The 27,183-nt window shown below is 44.0% G+C and overlaps 3 protein-coding genes and 1 long non-coding RNA gene across 9 annotated transcripts in view; 1 reads left to right on the forward strand and 3 right to left on the reverse strand.

Annotated features, from left to right (window-relative positions):
* Positions 1-1,386, forward strand: part of LOC109417145 (NACHT and WD repeat domain-containing protein 2) — a 41,177-nt gene extending 39,791 nt beyond the window's left edge. Inside the window, exons 15-16 of the mRNA XM_019691267.3 lie at positions 2-1,091; positions 1,155-1,386. Coding sequence (XP_019546812.3) covers positions 2-1,091; positions 1,155-1,289 — 1,225 coding nt within the window. The 3' untranslated portion in view covers positions 1,290-1,386. The remainder of the gene's footprint in view (position 1; positions 1,092-1,154) is intronic.
* Positions 1,387-6,861: 5,475 nt separating this feature from the next.
* Positions 6,862-27,183, reverse strand: part of LOC109417146 (protein mini spindles) — a 62,513-nt gene continuing 42,191 nt past the window's right edge. For 4 of the 5 annotated variants that reach the window (XM_062858987.1, XM_029874245.2, XM_062858988.1 and 1 more), the window contains 8 exons: positions 20,146-20,469; positions 19,865-20,054; positions 19,542-19,798; positions 10,328-10,421; positions 9,825-10,265; positions 9,630-9,759; positions 9,488-9,561; positions 6,862-8,571 (listed from right to left, as the gene is read on the reverse strand). In XM_062858987.1, coding sequence (XP_062714971.1) covers positions 8,296-8,571; positions 9,488-9,561; positions 9,630-9,759; positions 9,825-10,265; positions 10,328-10,421; positions 19,542-19,798; positions 19,865-20,054; positions 20,146-20,469 — 1,786 coding nt within the window. In that variant the 3' untranslated portion in view covers positions 6,862-8,295. The remainder of the gene's footprint in view (positions 8,572-9,487; positions 9,562-9,629; positions 9,760-9,824; positions 10,266-10,327; positions 10,422-19,541; positions 19,799-19,864; positions 20,055-20,145; positions 20,470-27,183) is intronic. The other variant, XM_029874246.2, reaches the window with a different exon arrangement.
* Positions 11,086-17,597, reverse strand: LOC109433001 (uncharacterized). Of its 2 annotated transcripts, XM_062858991.1 has the most exons (4): positions 11,520-17,597; positions 11,372-11,457; positions 11,218-11,312; positions 11,090-11,159 (listed from the first exon to the last, which is right to left on the reverse strand). In XM_062858991.1, the coding sequence occupies exon 1, from the start codon at positions 17,541-17,543 to the stop codon at positions 11,709-11,711; it is 5,835 nt and encodes a 1,944-aa protein (XP_062714975.1). In that variant the 5' UTR covers positions 17,544-17,597; the 3' UTR covers positions 11,090-11,159; positions 11,218-11,312; positions 11,372-11,457; positions 11,520-11,708. The 2 variants fall into 2 exon arrangements, with proteins under 2 accessions (XP_062714974.1, XP_062714975.1); XM_062858990.1 differs by having other exon boundaries at positions 11,086-11,312.
* On the reverse strand, positions 17,907-18,888 carry LOC115267319 (uncharacterized). The gene is made up of 3 exons (XR_003897736.2): positions 18,609-18,888; positions 18,461-18,546; positions 17,907-18,401 (listed from the first exon to the last, which is right to left on the reverse strand). It is a non-coding gene; the product is annotated as an uncharacterized LOC115267319 (long non-coding RNA).

Consider the following 27,183-nt stretch of genomic DNA (forward strand, 5'->3'; position numbering starts at 1 on the left):
GCCTTTCAGAGAACGGTGAGCTGGCAGTCACTGTTACACGGTGCTGCGTTGGCGTCTGGGAAATACGAACTGGTCGATTGCTGGCAAAGCTTGCGGACAGCCCACTGGGAGCTATCGTGACGCACGCCGAAATCACACCGGACGGCCGATACATCATATCATCGGAGACAGGGAAAATCCTGATCTGGAACAGGGTAACCGAGCAAGTTCTTTCGCGGGACTCTCAACCGGGCATACAACAGTTGAACTTCTTGGAGAACGGGGAGAAATTCTTAGCAGTTTCCTGTCCCAATGCTACGAACGCATCTGCTTCCAGCGCTGGAGGCGATGAGCAGAAGCTGATGGCGCACGTCAAAGTTCGCAGTATTCCGGATGGGCAAATGATATTCAATTTCGAATATCCCGTTCGATTGGTTCCAGGATTACCATTCCGATGTGCTGTGGTGACAGCTGATGGTCAGCATATAGTTTGTGCTTCCGTGGACAAGAACAATAAAGACTCGGTCTGGGTATACAGTGCCATCAACGGAACCCACGAGCACAAGATTTCGTTGAAAGGATGCAATATTAAAGAAGTTGCCTCGTTGCTTCCACTTCCGCATAAACCCACGCAAGTGGCGGTCATTACCAACGAAAAAGGAAGCATTATGGACATTAAAACCAGAAAACATGTTCGTTCCATTCCGAAATGGGGCGGCACGAGCACGAAAGATGGCAAATTCGGTCTTTATGCTCCATCTCGGGGAGGACTTGAACTGTTGGAACTCAAGAAAGGTTCAACAGTGAAGACCTTCATTCCAAAAGTTGCCGAAGGAGTTTTCACGGTCATTTGCATGTTTACGGATACGGATGAGTATGTTCTGTACTACCACAGTGGTAGAAAAACCTTGCGAGTATTCCGTACCAGCGATACTGAAATGATCGCCAACTACCGTATGCAGGCCGAACTCACGGCCATCAAAAGCACTTCGGATGGTAAAAGTCTAGTCCTGGGCACGGTTGATGGTTGTATTTCCGTGTTGGCCATAGCTGACCAAGAAAAGCCCGAAATGCAAGACTTCCTCAAGCAATTGCCTTCGCGTGATGCAAATGTTAGTATTTTTACGAAACTAAAAGATATTCAAAAAATCTAATGAATTTAATTTTGTTTACAGTGGAAAAAGAAACTTGCAAAACAGAAGGCATCTGCCAGGTTCAAAGCCGCGATGAGATTGGCATCCATCTCAACTCGATTCGGAACACCGGTAGATGAAGATGAGGACGACGATGATAAAGATAATGATGATTAAACACTTAAAGATACACAGTACACATAGTACGTTACAATCTGTTCTAACCTTTGTTACCTAAAGTTGTATTGTAATAAAAGTATGTTATTGAAATGAATGCAGGACGTTGGTATTATTTGACATTCTTTTTTTTACTAAATCCGTGGAAAGTTTTTACTAAATCTACTGAATCTATCATAAGAAAGAAATAATGAGTTATCCATAAATTACGTAATGGTCTAGGAGAAGTGCGAATACCGTTACGGCCCATACACAAATTTTGGATTTTTATGCAGCAAATGGGATTCAAAATGGCGATTTTGGATTTACGAAATAAATGGATGTCACTCAACGTCAGATTTAAAGAAATTTGGAGAAATTCACCATGGTAAGCGATAAAACTAATTGTTGTTGCACCACAATCGATTGCCACGATAGACCCGTACTATGTTGGCTAGGTAGATGCGACCACAAGGAATGGAGGTGGATTCAAGGTGTAATCTTGAGTCTTAGATCTGATGCGCCGTTTCTCTTTAGGTTAGGAGCAGCGCACAACAGCATCTGTTCGCCCATGTAAGAGGCGACTAGTCAATATCTGAGTACCAGTGAAGGACTCTAAGCTAAACTGTGTACCATGCTCCACCGGAAAATTAGGGGACTAGCCCTGCCAGTCAAGGTCAGCAACAGAGTTACACGAACCGAACTCAATGATAATGTCCCAGCGACGAAACAGGACTTGCGATTAGAAGCTCGGTACGTGTAACTGCGGTGTATTCTATACTGTAACTCGGTAATTCTAGAACCCTGAAGGGCCAAACCTCGAAATTGCGATATCTTTACTGATATTCGAAATATCCAACCCAAAAAAACTAAAACGGTATCTTTGGAGATTTTTGCAACTGCATATGCACGAGAGACGAGTTGTGGCACAGCAACTGATACATCTCACAGTGAATTTTTGTAATATGCCAGGCCCAGGGATGGGAAATGTCGCGGAATTCGATGAAAAAATATCATGACATTTTGCTATTTACACCACTTTCGGTGTAAATTTCTGTTCGTGCGCATCACCAGTTGATAACGCTGATTAGTTATGGATAATCAATGTTGTCGCCGATTAACATTTCCGACTAAGTGCAGTGAAATTAGCAAATAACGAAATGGCATTTTTATGACATTTCCTATCCCTGGTCAGGGCAGCGTTAGTTCCAATTTCGTCTTGTCTGGTGGCGAAAAGTTGATCGGTTGATCATTTGGTTTAGGCTTCACATTCACCATCCTTTGGAAGGCAACCCAGTTGGCACGGCGCAGGCATAACATCGGGTAGTTGTTCGATGAGACCTTAGGGACAGAAGGTTTGATGTCGAAAACAACGGGATTTAGGATAAACCGTTCATGGCAACAGAGGTTATGACATATGGTGGTGTTAGACTAAACAAGGTCTAGAGTTGACGGTTTTCCCCCGGCCGGTCTTCATAGAGTTTTATAAGTCTGTCTTTTATTTATTTATTTATTTATTTATAAAGATTTTAATGTCAACAGGTTAAAACACCCCAATGACAAAACTTAAGTTAATACAAAATAAAACAGACAATAATTTCACATTAAACAGAGAGTACACGCAAAAAATTATCTCTAATCCTTACTCTACTTAGATGGAAATCGAATCTAGAAAAAAACAATTAACAAATACACGACACATGCTTCTAATGAATTCGTTCATCCTGTAGTTTGTTCTGGATCTATCAATCCGCAGGAAATTGTTCGAACGTAGAGGGCGTCTCCTGATATTCACGCTCAATTGATATAACAGCTCCGCACAATCAATATTAGATGTGAGTACCTAGGTCGCTTACAAACCCAAGTAACACACATGTTATATAAAAGTTACGACAGCGCAAGTTTTGGTTGTATAGAAGTTTATTTTACGTTATTTCAACACAATGTTAGAATTGCGTAAAATAAACTTATATACAGCCAAAACTTGCGCTGTCGTAACTCTATTATAACATGTGTGTTGCTTGGGAAGCAGGCCTTAGCGACATCTCGGCGAATACTCAAAAGGTCGAGATGAATCAATTTACAACGATCCTCGTACCTGGGAAGATTGATTGGATCATTCCACTGGAGATTACGTAGAGCGTATCGGACAAACTTTCGCTGGACACTTGCTAATCGTCGAATTCAATTTTGGTAGAACGGAGCCCAAACTACAGTTGAGTACTCCAAGGTCGAACGTACTAAGGCGCAATATAGTGCTTTCAGACAGTAGACGTCGCGAAAATGTTTCCCGAAGCGGAAAATAAACCCCAATTGCGATGAGGCCTTTGATGTAATATAAGACACGTGCTCCTTATATGTCAATTTCGAATCTAAGATTACTCCTAGATCTTCAACTGAGCTTTCACGCTTAACGGAGGCGCCAGCCAAAACATAGTCATGAATATGCATGGACCGTTTCCGACCAAACGAGATGACAGAACATTTCGTGGGATTGAAAACCATACGGTTGCGTTCACACCACGTTGCAAACATTTCCAGTTGCTGTTGTAGAAACTCAGCATCTTTTTTTTTCAATTCAATTCAACATTTATTTCTATCTTAACACTAATCAACAACTAATCAACAACTAACAAAAAATCGACGAAAAAGGAAAAATTTGAAAAAAAACCTTTAAATTAGCTTGGGAAAAATTGATAGAAAGAAAAGCTTAAATCTAATATCACATGTCTAAATGGCCAGCTCTTGTAGAAGAGGATTAACAGATGAGGCGCAGCTCTGCAGGAATTTAGGAATAAGTCTCCGGAATTAGTTGTCGATTTTCTCCACTCCAGCAAGCAGGCACACCACCGCAGGAGACTTGGCTTTGAGATAAATGTCGAGGGCTTCGACGTCGGGTAAAGAAAATAGCTTGTGATTTGGCAGGATTGACTTTAACCTTCCATTTTCTCTGGTACTCTTGGATAGAGTTCTGCGCTTCCTGGAGAGTGTCGACAACACCTGCTGCATCGTGATGAGAGACCAAAAATCCGGTGTCGTCGGCGAAAAAATAGTACTCGACTCCGTTGATTTTAACTATATCGGCAGAGAAAATGTTGTATAGTGTAGGGCTCAGCACAGACCCTTGAGGGACTCCAAATGGAACAGGTTTTCGATCGGAAGTACTGCCGTTTACGGAGACTCAGCATCTTTTGGCTTTTTTATGACCCAGAAAAGTTTGAGGTCATCCGCATAAGACTTTTTCTCACATTTTAGGATAAAGTTCAAGTCATTCATGTAAAGTAGAAAAAGAAACAGTCCTAGGTGGCTCCCTTGCGGCACTCCGGAGATGACAGGAAACGCTGACGAACGGTGGTCCCCAATCCTTACTTGCATAGACCGTCCAGTTAGGTACAAACGTATCCAGACAAGAAGATTGCCGCCTATTCCCAATCTATCAAACTTGGCTAAGGCAGTTTCGTGGTTCATTTTGTCAAAGGCTGCAGACAGATCCGCATAAATAGCATCAACTTGGAAGCCTTTTTCCATATGACGAGCTATGAATGAAGTATACGAAGCGAGATTCGTGCTTGTTGAGCGTTTCGGAACAAATCCGTGTTAATCAGGTGAGAGGTAGTTCGAGCATTTTTGCGATAGGTAGGCAGTCCACCAGGGTGCGAGGACGCCATCTTTAAGAATCCAACATGTTGTATGTAAACATTTGTGTATCCACAAAGGATTCCATTGTGGATACACGATAGATGTTGGCTCCTGTCAGATGCATTAGGTGGGATTAGGGCTGCCACATACGTGAGGTAGTCCAAGACAATCAGTTCAAAAAGTTTCGAAGTAGCACACAAAGCGACAATTCCTCGATAATTAACTATGGTGCGTTTGCAGCCTTTCTTGTGTACCGGGAAAACGAAAATTATTCCAAGTACTGGGGAACGAAAATTATGCCAAGCGACGATTTACGCCAAACGGCTATAAGAAGTGTAATCATTTCGGCAGAGCTTCTATTTTGGGCACCCTTCCGCTGTAACTCAGTTAATTTTGAACCAATTGACATTATTTTTTATACGTAGTGACGTACGTATAGTAATCTTGCCGTGTACCTACTAAAATTCAAGACTGTTTCAAATTAACTGAGCTGTAATGGAAAAGTGCCTAAAATACTAGGCCCTGTCTAAGTACAGGGGATACTCAAAATAACTGGGACAGGTAAAATTTTCACTTTTCAAGAAATGTTCAACTTGCTGTAACTTTTCGAAAAGGACATCACATATTCTCAAATTTTTACTGTGAGTTCATCAACTGTATCAGTGGTTCAAATTTGGAAATGATCGAACCATTCTACACGAAGTTATAAAGATTCTAGAAAAAAGGTATAATTATCCGATAGCCAACTTTGAGCTGTTATATCTCCGGATTCAATGAACCGAATGTAATGAAATTTTGTTCATTTATGACTTATATAATGAAATTTGAAAAACAATTGACTTAATTTGAAATTATTATTAAGAAAAAAGTTATAGCGATTTTATTTATTCTATGTTTTTTTAGTACATTTATCTATTTTTCATATGCATCTCATTACTTTTTCAACTTAATGCCGGCTATTTGGTTGCTTTCCTTTGAAACATAAATATATTCAAGTTAATTAGAGGGAATTTAAATGAACTATACTGCCGTGAATCGCATATCAGTCCCATCTTTGCTGGATTTCCTATGCAAATGGGACAGATATGCGATTCACGGCAGTATAATTACTATCTCGAATTTTGAAACGATGACGAAGTTTTAGATAAATTGGTGTTATATTAGAAAAATTATCTAATCGTTATAATTTTCTTTCGGGTGAAGAATTTTAAGTTAAGTCAAATGTTTTTAATAGCTCATTATATAAGTCGTAAATGATCAAAATTTCATTGCATTCGGTTCATTGAATCCGGAGATATAACAGCTCAAAGTTGGCTATAGAATAATTATACCTTTTTCTAGAACCTTTATAACTTCGTGTAGAATAGCCCGATCTTTTCCAAATTTTGACCACTGATATACAACTAGTTGATGAACTTACAGTAAATATTTGAACATAATATTACAGAAAATATTTGATGCCCTTTTCGAAAAGTTACAGCGAACATTTTTTTGAAAAGTGAAAATCCCAGTTATTTTGAGTATCCTCTGTAGTTCTGTACTTTATGCCAAATGACTATGTCCAACGACTGTACGGCATTATTTCAAAAGAAGAAGACCCTTAAGAAAATGTCATTTAATATATAGAGATCCTGTCAGATTATTCAACGCACCGAAATTAGAATGTACAATTCCAATGTTAAGTCGGTGCTGTTGATACGCCTGCCAAATGGAAATGGGTCGGCCACACACTAAGAAAGGGTGGAGAAATCTGCAATCAAGCACGAGATTGCAGCAAAGCCAGATCCCAAGGCTCGTGACGATGAAACTGCAACACGGAAATCAATGGGAATCAGACATGGGCCTTGGTCAAGGCTTAACCGAAAATCCGCCCTGAATGGGATTTTCTACGTTGTCCCCTGCATACATGACTGAGTGAGAGATTCAGGATTTAGGACAAATAATTTCAGTCAAATTTTATTAGTGATGGTTTTTTATTGTTTACTTTCATTACTAAATCAGTTTACATATTCAACATGAATGTTTTGCAGTAATAAATATATATATTTGAATCTGTAATCCATTTTCTGCTTTGTTTTCTTCTATGCTGTTTAAGTTGAAAGTGATCAAATAGTTAAGAACTAGATTACAATGCGCTATCCTCCTGTGTGTTCTAGATGTTTTTTTTTTATATTTTAATGTCATGTAATCAATACATGAAACAGAGAGGACACCTCTAGTTTACTTTCCAGTTATTTTAGTTTTATTACTTTTGCGATTTTTCGTAGGAGTAATACAAGTTGTGGCCATCTCCCGTTTGCTTTTTTACAGATACGTGTCTTACTGGATGGATAGGTTCGTAAAAAGATAAAAATATTAAAGTTCGGTAGTCATTCAAATCAAAACCCGGCACTAAAATTAGGAACAAGTGATGGTTTAACGGATAGTGTTCAACTGACTTTCAGCAACGTAACTAGGTGTGTTTGTTTTAACAAGTACCTAATATTTCAAACAGAAAATCAATCATACGAACGAGTGTTCATACCAACAGCAAAAACGTGCCACGTGGAGAGACCTTCCAATGGATAATTCGGAGTTCGTGGTTTATTAGAGATTCAAATAATACTAACAAGTTGGCTTATGGACCGATAAGCATGTCACAAATTATATCGTAAAAGTAACACTATTCGAAATGGTATGCTTTTGTTTCAGTCTGAATATGATTTAATTTGAACAATAACTGCTCGCTAATAGCAGCGCACGCGCAATTTTAGCCGAGAACGGAGAACATTTCTAATAACAATTTAAAACGTAATTTTAACCAATCGATGGAAGAAATTTCGCCGGACCCTATGGTTTAAGTGTGTTGTAATACAAGCGAGTTTACTAGTGTCTGATTATATTCGTAAATCTTTGCTACTTGTGTGGAAAATAGTGGCGTATTTTAGTGATAAGTAGTAATTGCTGTGTTACAGTGTTCTGTGTTCACCTTTCAATAGCTATACGGCGAAAACGAGGAGATAGCTGAAAAAATACACAAAATAAACATTTGAAGTCGCGCACTACATTTTATGAGTTTTTATTCCTGCTCATGCGTCATAAGGCCTTTTTGGAAAACATGTTCAGCCTAATATAGAAAAAAAACAATGTCAGAAGAACATTTTTTTTTTAATGATAAAAACGGAAAGAAGAAAAATGTAACGTTTCACACCGATGTTCAATGAGAGTATAATTGGCTAAACTTGTTCAATATAAAACTGAGATTTTCAATAGCTTGATCGAACATCGACCTCTTTTTTCCTGTATTCGCTGGAATGCGCCCTCAAAAAACGCTTCATTCGTCCTTTTTACAGTTATTGTTCTCAAACTAAAAACTGAGCTCAACTCAGTTCTCCCACGCGAAGTTTGTTCACTTTTGTTGCTTAATTTGTTCTAGTTTTTGCGCGAGCAATTCACGTCGGTGCAACGGGATACTACTAACGATATTCGCATTACCACTACCGCCGGTTCCTGTACCAGTGGTGGGACTCAGGCCGGAACCTAAACCGCCGACCGCTTCCTTCCGTAGTAGATTCACTTTCGGCTGCATCTGGTTCAGATTCAGGTTCTCGTCTGTGATTTTGTTGTCGGCATATTGACTGTGCACTGCGCTGGACTGGTGGTTCGCCGTTTGGCTGGTTTTTGTCTGAGGAAAAGAAGATTTATTTAGTTGTACAATATATTGTAAATTGGAATGTTGCCATACTAATGCTCTATATATCTTCCATGGAATACTTTTGCTTCAAGATGACATTTTTCTTCTATACTTCTCGTCACACACTATACTGATTAACACAACAAATAAACAATACGTACTAATATGATTCTGAGCTTGACAGATATTACATGATAATGGCTAAATATAGAATTCAGTAACAAATTTTGAAAACGACGTATAATCAATGCTACACCATTGATTATACGTCGTTTTCAAAATTTGTTATCGATTTAGCTTTTAGTTGAAATACACGTTAATGAAAACAAAACAAAAAATACATGATAATGATAAACGACGAATAAAAGTTTAAACGATAGTTAACCCTCGAGCAGTCGCGTCTTCGACTATCTGCAAGTCCTGCAGCGGCACTACGTCCATGCTGTGTATCACAAGCGTGTATTTTTCATGGTGAGTGTACTCAGTACACGACGCGACCGCTCCCGGGTTAAGGTTGTTTTCGTCTGCACTGCAAATAAATCTGTTGAAAGACATAGTTAGCAAGAAATTGAATGCCCTTGCTTAAAAAACCTCTCTGCGGCAGATTTTTGAAAGGACCTAAAGGATGCTAAGGATCTACGAAGATATAAATTGAGGATGGTACACCACCGCTCACCAGCTGTAATATTTGCGGTTTCTTGTGCAATTTCGATTGTTTTCGTTAAATCAAGCTGTAGCGAGCTACAAATTGCTCATCATCATGCTCATTATTCTTCTCTAAATTTGTGATTCGAGCAAAATAATAAAACCGAAAACAATTTTAACCAACCAAATTTAATCATCCTTAGTCACGTTTCGATCATACAATGACATCAAACAGTTTTCTCGGAACGGACGTAACACTTACCATGAGCGAATTCAGACGTTCCATCCAGTAGTCGGGATTGGTGGTCGACTGTGGCAAACAATTCGGTGCCATAACTGTAATTTATATTGAAAACGTAATTAGTGGAAATTTTGGAACAAATGGTTCCCTATTTGGTACTTACTTTTCTTATCACTTTCTTTGACGCTATTTTTCTTTGCATCCAGTTCGGCCAAACCGTCGATGATGTACTTTTGGAAGCTGACGCTAGCCCCTTTGAGAAACGGGAGGATGTCTACATCTGGATTTTTGGACTGTTTTTGGAGATGAGACAAGATTAATCGAAGATGTTGCAGCTCTGCAAATTCGTATTTCTTACCTTGAATTCATGCAATTTTGCTAACCCTTCTTGGCTAGTGTCTGTATTCGAGATTAGCTTGAAGATGTTGGACACTTCTTCATGAGTTTCGTGCACAGGCCGGCTGCCGCTTCGGTGTTGAGTATTGTTGTTTTCGCTATTCGAATTGGCTACCGCGGAGGCGTGCTGATTGGTCGCACTTGAGGCTGTTTCCTTGTTGAGATTTTTCAGTATTCGAAGGATATAAGTGTTCAGTTCTGAGTGGCTGGGAATCCGGTTCAAGTGCTGCAGGATGGCATTGCCCTTGATTTTCGTCATGTTGTGGATGATTGTTTTCACCGTCCGTAGGGGAGTGTCCGAAGGCCGTTGCTGCCACCATACGCTCGGTAAGGCAAGCATGAACTCGTGCACTTCTAGCAAAACGGAATCGTAGTCCAAGTCCTGAAGCCGGTCAGGAATAACCTACAATATTTATAAGAGTATTGAGCAAGGACACTCATTTTATAAATGTGCTGTTGAGGTACCTTAACATTCCGCCAGATACATTTCATAAGTAGATCCGTAAATTTAGGTAGGCAACTTGTTTGACAAGATTCCTTGAGTAATCGTATCAATGCGCTAGAAGAAAACCATAGAAAACATGATTAATTAATGGTGTTACTCAATTCAACTGCGGCAGGAATCGAACCCGCGCTCCCCAGCACGATACGACTAAATGCTGACACTAGCCGTACGGCCACGAAACCACAACATGGTTATCCGACGAAACTGATAAAGCTGCTCCGTGCAACGATAGATAGATCGCAATCATGTGCTGGGGTTGCGGATGACATTTCGATGTCTTTCGTGATCATGGGTCTGGTACATTTGACAGAAAGGACACGTGGTATAAAGAGTTATGTTTATCATAATGAACGTACGGTATAAAGGACGTTTTGTATAAGAACGATTTCAGTAAATAATGGACTAACTAAAGTTAAAGCACGAGAAGTAATCTAGAGAATCATTTTTAAATTCTCTCAGTACAATTGTACATTTAACAACAAGGATGATTTTTTAGAAAGAATTGATGCCGGGAACGAAATTTCTTGTCTTGATAAAGCAGTGGGTTACCAATCGATCAAGTTACTAGCGCGATCTGACTTCCGGTTAATCAGATTTGTGCTCTAGAATATTCGAGCTGTGGCTTCGTCATATCTTCGCCTGCCGCAATATACAGGGGGTGGCCAAAATGTTTGGGATAGGCAATTTTTTTTCTTTCTCAAAAAAAGTTCAACATGCTGTATGTCGGGTTTCGGGGCGTGAATTAAAGCCAAATCGGTTTTGATAGCGATTAGTGTATTCAGGTGCTTCAAACTATAAGAAGTTAAGGTTTGGTAAGTATAAATTCTCATATTTCATATATTCTACTTACAATTCGGTAAGCTTTTGTTGCTCACACGCCCTTATGGCAATCTAACCTCAATCGATCTTCGGATCGATCAATCGATCTTCAAACGGATCTTCGACCTATGGTAAGTATTTTGTTACATTTTCAGCTTTTATATACTGTTTCCTAATCAACTTACTTTTCTCTTTACAGGATCTTGCGATAACAGGATCAGCGGACTACGGACACGGATGTCATCGACGCGGATACTGACTCTCTTGGAATCTGAAATCGGGCAATCTGCAATCTGAGTTTATCGGATAATTGGGCAAACTGAGCTAACTAACCACAGGCTTTGTACGGAAATTCACTGAACTAATATTCACTGTAGTAATTCTATTAACTAGTTTTTTTTATAATCACTGCACAAAATGCCGTCTTAAACTTCTATCTTCTCTCTGAAACGTGTGATAACTGTGAGGAGCGAATAACCGGAAATGATCATTTGACAGGTAGACCCATTCGCGTGACGGCTGTCATTCGCATTGCCGCGGCGCTTTGAAAGCATAACGCGGCGCCTCCGAAACGGTTGGCGGCAGGGTTGCCAGCTGGTCACTTTCTGCGTCGACAGTCTCCCCCGGGTGTAGTCCGGATTCTTCCGGAACTTCACGTACCTTTTGTATATCCAGCAGCGCCAACCGTGACATGGGTCTTAACAGAGTCTTGTTCCCAATTTTCACGACGGCCTGGCGATGCCTGCCATCGGGGTTCGGAATTGTGCGGACGATTCGTCCTCGTTCCCATCCGTTGCGCGTCGTTGGCTCCGCGACCATTACCAGGTCCCCTACTGTAAGTGGTCGGGATTCATCAAACCATTTCGGTTGCCGACGGATCACCGGCAGGTATTCTGTCAACCAGCGCTTCCAAAAAACGTCCAGTTGGCGCTGGATTAGCTCCCAGGATCTTCCCAGGATTTCTCGGCGGATCAGAACACTGGATTGACTGTGCACTGCAGATGCAACTCCTCTGCCGTATTGTTTTACCCCGGACGAGCTCAACAACAAAAAATGGTTGGGCGTAAGTGCCTCTGCCTCTACGGTCTCGAGTGGCAAATACGTCAGAGGCCTTGAGTTCACCATATGTTCCGCCTCCACGACCAGTGTTTGCAGCCCCTCATCGTCCAGCTTTCCTTCAGAGTACGCTTCAGCAATTGCGACTTTCACTGACTGTACCAAGCGTTCCCATGCTCCGCCCATATGCGGTGCTCCCGGTGGAATGAAGTTCCACTTCGTGTTGGTGTTGGTGAACGTTGAGGACAGTCCCTGGCTTATCTGGTGCCGCAGTACTCGTTCGGCTCCTTGAAAATTTGTGCCGTTGTCGCTGAAGAATTCGGCGGGTGATCCCCGGCGACCCACAAATCGCCGAACACAAGAAATGCACGACTCCGTAGACAGCGTATATGCGACTTCGAGATGGACGGCACGCACTGTTAGGCACGTGAACAGTGCGATCCATCGTTTAACGTTGGATCTTCCAAGTTTCACCAACAGCGGTCCGAAGTAGTCCACCCCTGTGTAGGTGAAGGCTCGTTCATGATGAGCTAGGCGCGCAGCTGGAAGGGGCGCCATCGGTGGAATCGCTGGTCTCGCTCGACGTATCTTACAGAATGGGCAGTCACGGCTTACTTTCTTCACTACCAAACGCAGTCTTGGGATGTTGTACATCTGGCGGATCTCGTTAACAACGGTTTCCGCATTGCCGTGACGATATTGCTGATGGTATCGGTAAACCAGAAGCTCCGTGACCTGGTGCTTTCTCGGAAGGATGATTGGATGACGCACGCTATAACAGATGTCTCCAGCCGCCCCGATCCGTCCGCGCTCGCGCAACAAGCCGTTCTCGTCCAGAATCGGCATTAGCCGGTAGATGGAGCTCTGCTTCCCAATGGCCTCCTGTCCGGTTTCATTCGACGCCTTGGTGGAGAGTGCAGCGATCTCGTCGGGATAGGATTCGCGTTGTACAAGCTTGAAAATCGTAATCTCTGCTGCTCGAAGTTCAGCTTGCTGTAGTTGGCCTGCATATTTTGTCTGCGTTTTGTCTGTGTTGTTTACGAATCGGAGAGCGAAAGCTGTTGCTCGTAGTAGTCGGTTCCAGGAGGAAAACCGGACGAAGTCAATCACCGGCTCGATCGAACAATGGTGCAGGATTGATGCACGTATTTCCTCTGAAGTAGCGGTCACTGGCTCTTTGGGACGAGGCCACTCAGTCTCCGGTAGACGTAAGAACTCGGGGCCCTGGAACCACTTACTGTTGGGGTTGAAGTACGGGCCACTTCCCCATTTAGTAGCTTCATCTGCTGGGTTGGATTTTGATGGCACCCATCTCCAATCGCTTGCCGTGGTGTGCTCCAGAATCTCGGCTACTCTAAAGGAAACGAACTGTCGGTAGTTCCTAGGGTCGGCCATGATCCAGGCCAAAGCTGTTCTGGAATCTGTCCAAAACACCATCTTGGAAACAGGAACTCCGTGGTTTTCCCGAACGAACTTCGACCAACGAACGCCCAAGACGCACCCTTGTAGTTCCAGCCTGGGAATCGACCATGGCTTTAGCGGAGCCACTTTCGATTTTGCGGCAATCAAACAACACTGTGGATTAGCTTCTGTATCGAGCGTGCGCAGATAGATTGCGCAAGAGTACGCCACCTCACTCGCATCGACAAACACGTGGAGTTCGCAGTTATGGTATGTCTTCTGATTCGCGAGCCGGAAGTAACATCTTGGGATGCGCACCCCGGAAATGTACTCAATCATCTGCACCCACCGCCGCCATTTCGCAAAGACGTCTGCGCTGACTTGCTCGTCCCATTCAGTGCCTTCTCTCCAGATGTCCTGGATCAGGACTTTGCCATGGATGAGGAACGGTGAGAGCAACCCTAATGGATCAAACAGCGTCATCACGCACCGTAGTACCTGCCTCTTTGTCGGTCGCGTGGACGTTTTAATCAGCGCCTGGACTTCCTCACTCATCTGGGTGGAAAAACTCAGCTCATCCGTGGAAGGACACCATAGCATTCCGAGCACTCTTTCCGTCGCCACGCCGTCGACGAGTTTCAGCTGCTTTTCCTCTGCCAGTGGAACTTCACCCAGCCGTTCTAGCACTGTGCAGCTATTGGACCGCCAATTGTGCAGCTTAAAACCTCCGTTACCGTGTACGTGTCGTACATCGCGTGCCACCTTTGCTGCTTCTTCTTCCGTGCCGAAACTAGCCAGGTAATCGTCCACGTAGTGGTCGTCGATAATCGCTTTCACCGCTTCCGGATACAGCTCTAGGTGTTGTTCGGCGTTCCGATTTTTAACGAACTGGGCCGACGCCGGCGAGCATGTGCTACCAAATGTGGCAACGTCCATCAGGTATACCGTCGGCTTTTCAGATGGGTTATTGCGCCACAAGAAACGCTGGGAATTCTTGTCGGCTTCTCGGATTTGTATCTGGTGGAACATTTCCTGTATATCCGAGCTGACCGCCACCTGGTACAATCGGAAACGAAAGAGAATCGCAGGAAGGGAAGAAAGTTGATCCGGGCCTTTGAGGAGTGCACTGTTGAGCGATACGCCGTCCACCTTGGCCGCAGCGTCCCAGATGACGCGGACTTTCCCCGGTTTCTTGGGGTTACTGACCGCTCCGACCGGGAGGTGCCACACTCTCCTTGGATCCGCTGCTTCCATTTCTGCTGCTGTAGCCTTGTGTGCATATCCTTTCGCTTCGTACTCCTGTATTTGCCGGTGTAGATTCTCCTTCAGACCCGGGTCACGCTCCATCCTGCGTTCAAGGCATTCCAACCGACGCACTGCCATGGAATAACTGTTCGGGAACTCTACATGGTCTTCCTTCCAAATAAGTCCCGTTTCGAAGCGATTCCCAACCCGGTGAGTTGTCGCTTCCATTATGGTTAGCGCCCGTTCATCTTCCTTCTTCATCGAGGTTGCTGTCGGACCCGCTCCAGCTCCTTCGATAGCAAAGAAGTCTTTCACCGCCTCGTGAAGTGTTTCGTCACAAGAGCACTCACATATATGGAAGCTGTGAGATTCAAGGCTACTGCTCCCCCGGGGACCGTATACGCACCAGCCAAGTCTGGTTTTTACCGCCACCGGTGCTGGCCCATCCCCTTCTCGCACCTTCAGAGGCAGTGCCAGCCGCAAGTTGTCTACACCAATGAGGATCTTGGGCACTACATCGCGGTAGCTGGAGAGCGGAATACCTTGCAGATGTTTGTGCTTCTTAACCGCATTTTCAACCTCGAAGGTTTGGCGTGGTAGTCCGAGGCTATTGACGGTTCTCGCGTTCAGAAGTTTGTGCCGTTTGTCTTGTCCAATTCCGGCGATTTCGATGGTAATTTGCTGTGACTCCTTTTCCACGCGTGATGTATTCCCTGTCCACCGTAGGCAAAGCGGTAGTTGAGTGCCTTTCACCCCAAGCGAAGCAACCAAATCACTCTCTATCAGTGTCAGGTCGGACCCTTCGTCAAGAAATGCGAAGGTGTTGATCGAGCCTTTAGTTCCATGCAGGGTTACTGGAATGATTCGGAAGAGGGTCGGAGAAGTTAAGCGGCGATGGGTGTGATTTTCCGCCACCTGCATCGTGTGTTCCGATGATTTTGGAGGGCCTCTAGGGGAGTGAAGGAGCGGATGGTGTCGAAACTGGCAGCCTTCGATATCACACGTTTTTCGACCTCGACACGCACGCCGTCCGTGGCTGAACAAACAGTTCTGACACAAGCCCAACGATCGAACTCGTCTCCAGCGGTCGTCAACGTTTAACTGCTTGAAAGCACTGCAATCGCGAACTCGGTGTCCGCATTTGTTGCAGTGAGCGCAATCGAACTGTTTCGGTGTCTCCTTCGGCTCACGCGTTGAATCTCCTGATCTGCTGGATGACTCCGTCGCGTGGGAGTTGATGAATCCCTTTTGCCTCGGACGGTCTCGAGTGCCGCTCCGTCTCGTGTCCGGCTCAAAGGTGACTACGCTAGTTGCGTCTCTCACCACCGATGACATATAGTCCCCGAAGGTTTTCAAATCTGCGTGAGGAAATCCTCGCTTATATCCGGCCCACATCATCCGTTGATCAGCGGGAAGCTTCGCCACGAGCTCCTGCAAAAGCGACGGATTCGATAGATGAGCGCGTTCGTTCGCCGCTTCAATATGGTCGCACAAAGCCTGCACCGCCATCCCGAAATCGATCAGCCCTTCGAGCCGATCGGGCCTTGGGGCAGGAATGTCCCGCACCTTCCGTAGCAGGGCGTTGATCAGCAATTCCGGTCGCCCAAACCTCATGCGAAGTGTCTCGATCACTTGAGGTACCGCTGCTGGTAACACCAACCGACTGCGCACTGTTTCGAGCGCAGATCCAGTCAAGCACCGTTGTAGACGAAGCATGTTTTCTCCATCCGAAAAGCCACAAGCTTCCGTCGTGTAGCGGTAGTTCGAGATGAAGATTGGCCATTCAGCTGGGTCTCCGCTGAATCGAGGAAGATCCTTAGCCAGGGACTGTCTTGCTGCAAGCTGCTGTTGTGTGGGGCGGAATGGGTCTGGTTGGGAAATCACTTGGTTTGGTTCGGAGCTATCTGACTGACGAGGGGGCGGAGTGGATTCAACCACGCGCGAGGGGCAATTACGCGTTTGTATACCGGTTGAATTGCGTTCGGGTTGTCTGTAGGGCAAAGTCGCATAGCCCGAGTGCGCGAGTGTATCTCGCAGCTGCTCATGGGAATGTGTAGGAGGCAGACAACTTTCTCCCGGGCGCGCGTCAACACGCTGCTGCTCTCGGGTTGTTGGAAAATGGGTCGTGGGGCAATCGCCAGAGGCGAATAGGGTAGTATTTTCAAACATATTACTCAAGGCTTGACGCTTACCTGGGGGTTCCAAGAGATTCGGACGCATTTTCGATGACTCGAATGCTCGACTTACCGATGGTCCGCCAGATTGGCTTACCGGCAGCTTCAGCGGCCAAATATCGCTCGGTCGGCTGGCTCCTCCTACTGCCCCTTCTTGAGAAGGACTGTTAGGCTGCATCCGATCTTCCTGGGGAACCGTAAGCAGTGACCGATTTGTTTTCGGAATTGCACCGGTCTGCTTCACCATGCGCGACGTGCTCGCCGCTGGCTTTGGTGGCTGCAACTTCATTGTGCTGCTCGCGTCCGGCCGTTGAACCGATTCGTTGGTCGATGTACTGGTCTGGATCCCTTCCAGAATTTTCCGGCACAGTTCCAGTTGAGCTTGTAGGTCAACCAGGTCGTCGGGCGTAGGATTGGCGCGCTTCTCGCACAGCTCAACCCTAGCTCTGAGTTCCCGCAGGGCAACTTGGGGGTCTTTCATGCCTTGCAGAAGCTTCACTGAGTTCGGCTCCAGCGCCGTAAGTGGAATCGATACCACAACTGGAGCAGCCGACTTGGGAGTGTCAGATAGCGCCTTTGATCGACGATCGGACGATGCTAGCGGTGCACCGGGTGGGGACGGCGTCGCAAAGCGCTTGCTGGGAGCTGGTGGAGTCACTTCGTTGGTGGTACCACCGGTTAAACCGTCACCGTGATGGTTTTCTTCTTCCTCATCGCCGAAAGCTTTGTCAATCAGCTGCTGTTGTTCGTCTAGATGGCGCCGTTGCAGCTCGAGTTCCATACGGGCACGCTCCATTTGCTGTCTTTCCACCAACTGGCTGAGGCAGACGGAAAAAACCGACGTCGAACTGGCGCGGCTGGATTCGCTTTGCACCGTAATTGCGTCATCGGTGTGCTGAGCAGAACAGTCGCCACACACAAATGCTCGGCCGGCGACGCTTGCATTCACTCCGGCGCAAGTGAAGTGCTTCCAAACGTCGCAATGGTCGCACTGGACCATATCCTCCGCGCTATCTGGTCGTTGGCAATCGGGACAACTGGATTGCTCTCCATTTCGTCCTTTCGATCCTTCCTTGTCCTGACTTCCATCCATGTTGCCACGAATTTTTGAAGTTTGTCGGGTTTCGGGGCGTGAATTAAAGCCAAATCGGTTTTGATAGCGATTAGTGTATTCAGGTGCTTCAAACTATAAGAAGTTAAGGTTTGGTAAGTATAAATTCTCATATTTCATATATTCTACTTACAATTCGGTAAGCTTTTGTTGCTCACACGCCCTTATGGCAATCTAACCTCAATCGATCTTCGGATCGATCAATCGATCTTCAAACGGATCTTCGACCTATGGTAAGTATTTTGTTACATTTTCAGCTTTTATATACTGTTTCCTAATCAACTTACTTTTCTCTTTACAGGATCTTGCGATAACAGGATCAGCGGACTACGGACACGGATGTCATCGACGCGGATACTGACTCTCTTGGAATCTGAAATCGGGCAATCTGCAATCTGAGTTTATCGGATAATTGGGCAAACTGAGCTAACTAACCACAGGCTTTGTACGGAAATTCACTGAACTAATATTCACTGTAGTAATTCTATTAACTAGTTTTTTTTATAATCACTGCACAAAATGCCGTCTTAAACTTCTATCTTCTCTCTGAAACGTGTGATAACTGTGAGGAGCGAATAACCGGAAATGATCATTTGACAGGTAGACCCATTCGCGTGACGGCTGTCATTCGCATTGCCGCGGCGCTTTGAAAGCATAACGCGGCGCCTCCGAAACGGTTGGCGGCAGGGTTGCCAGCTGGTCACTTTCTGCGTCGACACTGTAACTGTTCATAGAGTGCATCAACAATTCTCAAATTTTGACTGTTTGTCAATCTATTATATATGCATCATTGGTACAAATTTGAGCCCGATTGGTTAATCTTTTGCGAAGCTAGAATCGTTTTCGTAAAACACTATTTTTCAGACAGCCTATTTTTGAACTGTCATATCTCAGAAACCAGTGAACCGAATTGAACGTTTATCAACAATATATTAGTGCTTTCCATGTTATCAAAACATAGGTACTTTTTAAACATTTAAAAAAGTTATCATGGATTGACATTTTTGGGGTTTTCTCGAAAAAATGTATTTTTTTTTTTACATCAATGGTTTCAGAGACAAGACAGATCAAAAATTTGTTGTCTAAAAAGTAGTGTTTTACGAAAACGGTTCTAGCTTCGCGAAAAATTAATCAATCGAGCCCAAATTTGTACCAATGATGCACATATAATAGGTTGACAAACAGTCAAAATTAGGCCATTTTTGATGCACTCTATGAAACGTTACAGCATGTTAAATATTTTTGAGAGAGAAAAAAAGTTGCCTATCGCAAACATTTTGGCCACCCCTTTTGCTCACCATGGCCAAAATAAACGACTAGCCAAATCTTCACCCTTAACCTTTCTAAAATTCCCGCAGAGATACGTACCAGTTTAGATTGGTGAAGTTAGTCCGGTCCAAAATCTTGAGACAGATTCCGTTGACGACCTTGGTGAACTGCGCATCGTCCGCGCTGCCGCCGAGTTTATTGTCCGCCATGAGCCCAAGCAGTACCGCTATAATACTTTTGATCGTGTTCACCGACAGATTCTTGCCCAACGTTTTCGAGGCAAAGAAGGAATAAATACTGTGCAGCAATGGTTGATACATTGCCAACGATTCCACCAAAGGCTTTTGTTGAAGGTACTGCAATGATAAAAAAGGTGTTTTATGACACAAACATCCATTGCGGAACATGTGGCGAAAATTTACCTTGAATTGTTGCAGTATATTTTGGATGTAGATTTCCTCGTAATCTCTTAGGACAGCCTGCTTTTCCTGTGATTCCAGAATATCCGATAACTCGTTGATAGATGCGTGGGCGGTGTAGGCGTCTGGACTTCCAATACCTCGGATGGTTTTCAGGAGATTCGGATCCAATTTGGGCAATGCATCCGCCAAGCTAGACAGAGGAAGAAACGATCACGAAATGGATTAGACCTTCCAATTCTTCCAACCTAGACGCCATGTAGAAAGGCAAGTCTTTAACGTACTTTGCAGTTGGTTTTGGCTTGTTCGGTCCACTGTAGGCTGGAGAACGAAGATGCGATGGCGGACTCATTGCATATTCTCGGGAGTGGGCACTCATCGGCCGGTGGAGGTTTCGCGCCAACAGTTGCCGGAACTTATCATCTGGATATGCAATGCCCCTCACTGGAATCACCTTGATCGAGTCGTAGATGAACGAAACATCGATCTGAGGCAAGTCAAGTTTCCGATGCTGATCGGCCTTAACCCAGTTGCACTCAATATCGGCAATCACATTTTCATCCAGCTTAAAGGGGCCACTAACTTTAGGAGGATTCACTTCCGGTGGTCTGGAGGGACGATTTAGCATTCGTGCAAGTCGATCAAGAGACAAAAGATAATCGTCCAAAGAGTGAGAGCGCAGTGAAAAAGAAAAAAAGGAAACAAATTACTAAATTGTATCGCATATGCTTAAAATTGATAGTGTTTAAAAGAAATGGAGACTGGACATTAGCGAGTTAGCGTTATTAATAATATGCTTGCAATTTTAATTTGTTTTTGGGTTGAAAGGTAACGCGGAAAAACATAGGGTTAGGGACAAAATTAGGTAATGCGAAAATGAAATTAGACAATAAACTAAACATAACTCCCGATCAACGATACAAACTTACACAATCCGAACAAATAAAAAGCCTTAACCAACTGCAAGTACCAATATAACAACATAATGATAAACATATTAAAATATAATGGGATGAAATTTAAATTAAATGGAATACTGTAACAAACTAAGATTGTGAGGGGTGCAGCATATATTTAAGTTATGCAATAAGTTTGTAATTCGCTAAACGATGACACTCGAATACTTGGTAGTTCGAAATTCCTTTACATGTTTACCATTCACCGACTATGGATTTTTATTGCCATTTGTAACACTATGGATTTTTTATTTTAATCTGAAACTCCCATGTTTAGGTAGATTATTTTTTATCGAAAAAAATAATTCTGGGAAGAATATGGCAACTCTTTTGTCAGCCGCTCTACTTCCTGGATCCGTACATTCAGCAGTTTCAGTATGGAAGCAACCACACGGATGAAGTCGGACAAGACACCGTTGCACCGTGCAGTACATTCCACGAAATTACCTTGAACTGTGCTTAAATGAGGTCGATGACTTTCTAAGCCTCAACATATTTGTACCTAATGTCTTCCTACACGTGTTCTTGATTGTGATGGTCCACAGTTTTTTTTTTTCGTATGAGCTCCAAATAGACAGACTTTTGACATTTTGTCGGCTTTATTCAGAATCGTGATAACAAAGGATCGTCCGGCATGAAATCTCGCGTGTTGTGGTTGAGGAGCCGCCCGGAACTCCTTGATGTCTTGAAGCGCCGTTCAAAACTCGCTGATTCGACGATTCAGTAGTCGAGCCCGTCGCTGAACTTCAAAATATACTCGAAGTGTGACTTCTAGTTGCCATCGTGGCCTGCCCAAAGATGCAGCAGATGATCCTTGGTGACTTTGAGGTATCGGAGAACCCTCATCGCTTCGGTTCAATGTCGGTTTGTTGAGTTGGTGAGATTTCTGCGAAGCAGGGAGACGGATTTTATCGCCTTTCTTATTTTTGCCAAGAGCGTCCGTCGACACATTCGTTTGGTCGAACTTTATTTGCCGCCATCACGACGCCTTTCGATTGATTGATTTGACAGAGGCCTTTCTTTAAACGCGCCACAGCGATGGTAGATTCTTTCCGAAGAATCCGGCAGCCCGCCATACCCATCCCATAACTTCCCTTTGAACAAGTATCGGAATGGGTAGTTGGTTTACCGAGAGCGTGGTAGCGTAGAGCGCAAAACCCAAGCAACAGTTTTGCGGCAGCTGCTAGGGTAAAAAATATAATTTGGACATGTATATAATTTGGACATGCACGGCGATGTATGCTTTGTTCCGGAGAGCTAATAAAAGTAGATACTTCTCAATATCGATTAATGGATCAAACAGACCCTATTCTGATGACTTACGTTGAAAATACGCTTAACAATTAAGTATTTACTTCAAAATTATCGAAAATGTTAATTATTTCACTAAAACCCCTCAAATGCACAGGTATGCAAGACGACATACACTTCACAGTCACATACATATTCACCTCAAAATCGTTGAATTAATAATTGTAAGAAATTTAAAAGCCTTATTGCATTGAAACATGTTCAATAAAGAAGCATTAGGCAGCCAATCTCTTAACATTCATCTAGAACGCTTAAAATAGGTGTTGTCCAAAATACATTACAAGTTTTCTACTGTAAATATATTTTGGTCATCTGACGAACTACATGGGGATGCTCTGCGATTGCATACTTGGAGGCGTTTTCTGTGGGTCTGGCGATATTTCCTCGATTTCAACAAAGACTGTAATAGTTATCAAAAAAGATGCCTGTTAAGCTGAGACATTTGATTATTTGCAAGAAAATATTTGTTAATTTATGCTACTTCCATGATTTAGCAGTATTCATGGCTAAACATTGAGATAATTGCCCTGTCCAAATTATATATGCATGAGGGTGTCCAAAACATATATTCGGTGTCCAAAATGCAATTCTTACAGGCGATCGGAAATTGCGATTTTCTCAGCTTAAAATGCTTTCGTTAAGTTTTTGTCACCAGGAACGCAAAGCACAATCATATTATAAGCGTATTGGTAGCTTTACAAAATAATCAATTGCTTTCTAAGGAAGCTAGGGGACGATTTTTTCAACGTTGTCCTCAGCCTGTCCAAAATACATGAATTACCCTAGAAGTAATTAAATTAGGCAATTCGGTATCACACCCTTTGATTCTTGAATAGCACACAACTTTTTTTTCCTTCCTGCGCTTGGTTGACAGCCGTCGCTTGTTAGTGCCATTGTGAGTCTCGTACGGAAAAGTGGAACTGCTCCCGTCGTCAGCGTTATGCCTGGTTTAGACTGTTCAATTGAAACGAGCATGTGAGTTGCAAACTTCTCAAAAAAAGTCTCTCTAATAAAGACAAATCAATCAATCAATCAACTTCTCAAAAATGTTCAATCCAATGGAATGACGTGTTTAGACTGAGCAAATGACTTGGGTGTCCACTTGCATGCTCTTGAATGCATCTCAGTTGAAGCAAGTGTTTATATTCTTCAACTCGTGCGGTGCGTAAGCAAACTGAATAGGACAGATCGGTGAAGTACTAGATTTGTACTGCCCATAACCGCATAACAGTAACATTCGACAGAAGTAGGCATTGGAGAAAATGGGACTCAAAGTTGCAAATTTTAATAGTATGGGAATGAACCGAATCTGTAAACATTTTTCATTAATTTGTAATCAATTGTTTAGCAACAAGATCTTCTACAGCACTTCTTGTATGCTGGACCTATTGTCAGACAATAAATCGGACTTAAGTATGATTGATGGCACGCATTAAAACCAGTATATTTTCCCAGTGTGACTGTTATGCGGTTACATTAGTTAATGATGGTCAATGAGACAAAACGACTTGGTGTTTATTTCACAAATCCTAGAACAAACTTGAAAATTTTATTCAGGTAGTCGAAAGTACTTGTAATTTGACGATGATCCCCGATAATAAGTTAATAACAGCAAAATATGCAAATGTTACAATTATGCAGTTATAGGCAGTGTAGTAATGAGCTGAATTTTAGTATGGTGAGAAGGTCAATTCTCCGTTTCTACAATGAAATGGTGCAAAACACGTGGGTATTATGATTCCTTGCCTAATTTGATGCTGTTTGAGCAAAACTTTGGGCAACAGTGTTGTTGTTTCCTCCATTTCTTGCAACATAAACAACATAGTTATCCAAAGTTTTGCTCGAACAGCATCAAATTAGGCAAGGAATCATAATACCCACGTGTTGCTGATTCTTTGTACGACCCCTTGGCCAAACATGGATGGCCATGTGCAAGAAAATCTTATGTATGGGAAGAAACGTCAAGTGAGCCGAGCCGAGACGGAGGCGATGGCTTCCTCTAAGAGAAATGTCATGTATGGTTAGAAGTAAGAAATACACGAAACGAAAAGCACGCCATTTTTGTAAATTTACTTTATTCCGAGAATTTTCTCGTTTTTTAATAGTTTTTCCGTCGGTTTTTTCTCGTCGTTCGTTTTGTCCACTTTCGCGTGTTGCTCCGTCGGTGAACATTTGGTCCTTCTGCTCCGGATAGCAGAGAATCCGCGACCGGTTCCTGACAATGGAAGCGCTTTTGAAGAAACGGCTCGTTGCCTTCGAGCGGCTGAAACGGGAACATGCGAGTGCAAGACAAGTGACGCTGGAAACACCAACCTTTGAGGTTAATGATCGGCTACAGAAGTTGGTCGAATTGCAGGAGAATTTCGATAAAATTCAGTGTGAAATCGAAGACGCAGCTACGGAGGAAGAATTGCCGTCGGTGCTCAACGTACGGGAGGATTACGAGAAACTGTTCTACATCACCAAAGGAATCTATGCCCGGTTGCTGGAAACAAAACAACCGCAAGGATCCTGCGGTGGTAGTAGTGATGCAACGTACATTGAACCCGAAACCGGACTCAAGGAAGCCGTTCGTGTGCTGCTGGAAACACAAAGAGCGTTGTTAACCAGGCAAGCTGCAGCTTCAACCACCGTGCAGGAGTTAGCTGACCAGCTTCGCAACATAAGGGGAGATCCAATCGACACGCAACTACCATCGTTCAGTCTGCCTACGTTCAAGGGCGACAGAAAGCAGTGGGCATCGTTCAAGGACATTTTTATCAGCAGCGTAGATAAGAAAAACCTTACGAATGCGCTCAAGTTGCAGCTGCTCATGTCTCACCTTGAGGGGGAAGCAAAAAGCCTCGTTAGTAGTTATGCAATCACCGACATCAACTACAAAGAGGTGTGGGATACACTTGTAGAGCAGTACGACAAGCCGAAGTTTGCTGTTTCGGCGCTTGTCCAGGAATTTTGTGACCAGCCAGTAATCAAAATAGCGAATCTCGTGAATCTACGGAAGCTCGTATCGACCTCTGACGAGGTGATACGCCAGCTAAAAGCCATGGGCGCTGCTTACGAGTCCAGAGACCCCTGGCTCATCCATATCGTCGTGAAGAAATTGGATGAGAATTTGCGTTCCCAATGGGCATCACACATAGTGGATATCGACAACCCTACTTTCGACGAACTGCTCAAATTCCTCAAGCGAAAATGTGACACCTTTGAGACCTGTGCTGCATTCGGCAGTAAACATTGGGAACCTGTCAAGAAGGAGATTTTTAAAGAAGAGCGGAAAAATCCAACAGTGAAGAAAGAAATCACCAGTTTCAGTGTCACTCAGCCATCTTGTCCAGTGTGCTCTTCGGGAGATCACGGAATCTACCAGTGCTCTACGTTCAAGGAGGCATCAGTGAAGGAGCGGCGGGAAATAGCACAACGGATGCGGCTCTGCTTCAATTGTTTACGCTCAAACCACTGCGCGAATTCGTGTCCGTCAAGATCTGTGTGCCGTACATCAGGTTGTCAACAAAGACACCACACCTTGTTGTGTCCCGTTGACAAATCGGAGGTGACCAGCAACGTCTCCACAGTCGAGGACGAATCGGTTACAACCTGCGACACCGAAGACAACAATGAACTTGTATCCTGTGCGTCGAATGTCAAATCAAGCAAATCGACTACTTCGATCTTCGTTGCTACGTTGCCGACAGCTGTTGTTCGCGTCCAGGGAAAGGATAAGCAGTTCCATGAAGTCCGAGCCATGATCGACAGTGGTTCCCAATCGTCGCTAATTTCAGAACATTGTGTCACCGTTCTTGGATTGGAGAGAGACAACGCCAAGCTGATAGTTTCTGGTGTTGGTAATGGAGCAAAGGAGACAACGCGAGGGGTAGTGAATCTGGACATTTCCTCACGATTTGATGACAATCTGATCTGTCGAACGAAAGCGTACGTGTTGAGCAAGCTGTCAACGAATCTACCAAGTCGAGAAATTGATATCAGCCGTCTAAAGTGCCTGGATTCATTGCGGCTAGCGGATCCGCATTTTGGCAGACCAAGTAAAATTGACCTGATCCTTGGAGTAGATGTGTTTTTGTCCGTTGTTGAGGATGGAAAAGTAAAGGACGAGATGGGAGTTCCAGTGGCATTGAATTCCGCTTTCGGTTGGATTGTTGCTGGTCAAGTCGGGGTGACAAATGATGTAATATGCAACACTGCAATTGTTAGTTTGTGCACCGAGTTGAATATTGATCAAACGCTCCGGCAGTTTTGGGAAGTTGAGGAGATAAACAAGCCGAAGCCTAGAACGCCGGAAGAACAGAAAGCTGTCGACGTGTTCCAAGCAACGCACCACCGTGAAGAATCAGGAAGGTTTGTGGTGAGCCTCCCCTTCGACGAAACCAAACCACCACTAGGGGAATCGCTTCCAGCAGCCATTCATCGACTGAACGCAATGCACCGAAAATTTGCAAGCGATCCTGTTTTCAAGAAAATGTATTGTGACTTTATGGCTGACTATTTGGAGCTTGGTCATATGGAACGAATACCCGACAATGAGATCGAGATGCCATCGAATCAAAGGTTTTACTACCCACACCATGCAGTTCTGCGAAGTGAAAGTCTAACAACCAAGCTGCGCGTTGTTTTTGACGGCTCAAGTAAAACGGAAACTGGTGTATCGTTGAATGACCGTTTGTTGGTGGGTCCAAAAATTACCGAAGATGTCCCGGTGGTTTTTTCCCGCTTCAGAACCTACGTCGTCGCATTCACAGCTGATGCAGAAAAAATGTACCGACAGGTAAAGGTGCGCAAGGAAGATGCCGACTATCAGCGCATTGTGTGGTCACCGGAGCCCGGACAACCGCTCGAGCACTACAGGCTTCTAACTGTCACGTACGGCAGCTCGTGCGCTCCATACTTGGCGGTGGAATCCCTCCGACAGGCAGGTCGGGATAGTCAGGCGCAGTTCCCGGATGCAGCAGATCGTATATCGAAGAACTTTTATGTGGATGATCTACTATCGGGTGCCAATACACTTGAAGAAGCAGTCAAGCTCAGGAACGAGATTATCCA

Source organism: Aedes albopictus, chromosome 3 (genome assembly GCF_035046485.1).
Source record: "Aedes albopictus strain Foshan chromosome 3, AalbF5, whole genome shotgun sequence".
Lineage (NCBI taxonomy): Eukaryota > Metazoa > Arthropoda > Insecta > Diptera > Culicidae > Aedes > Aedes albopictus.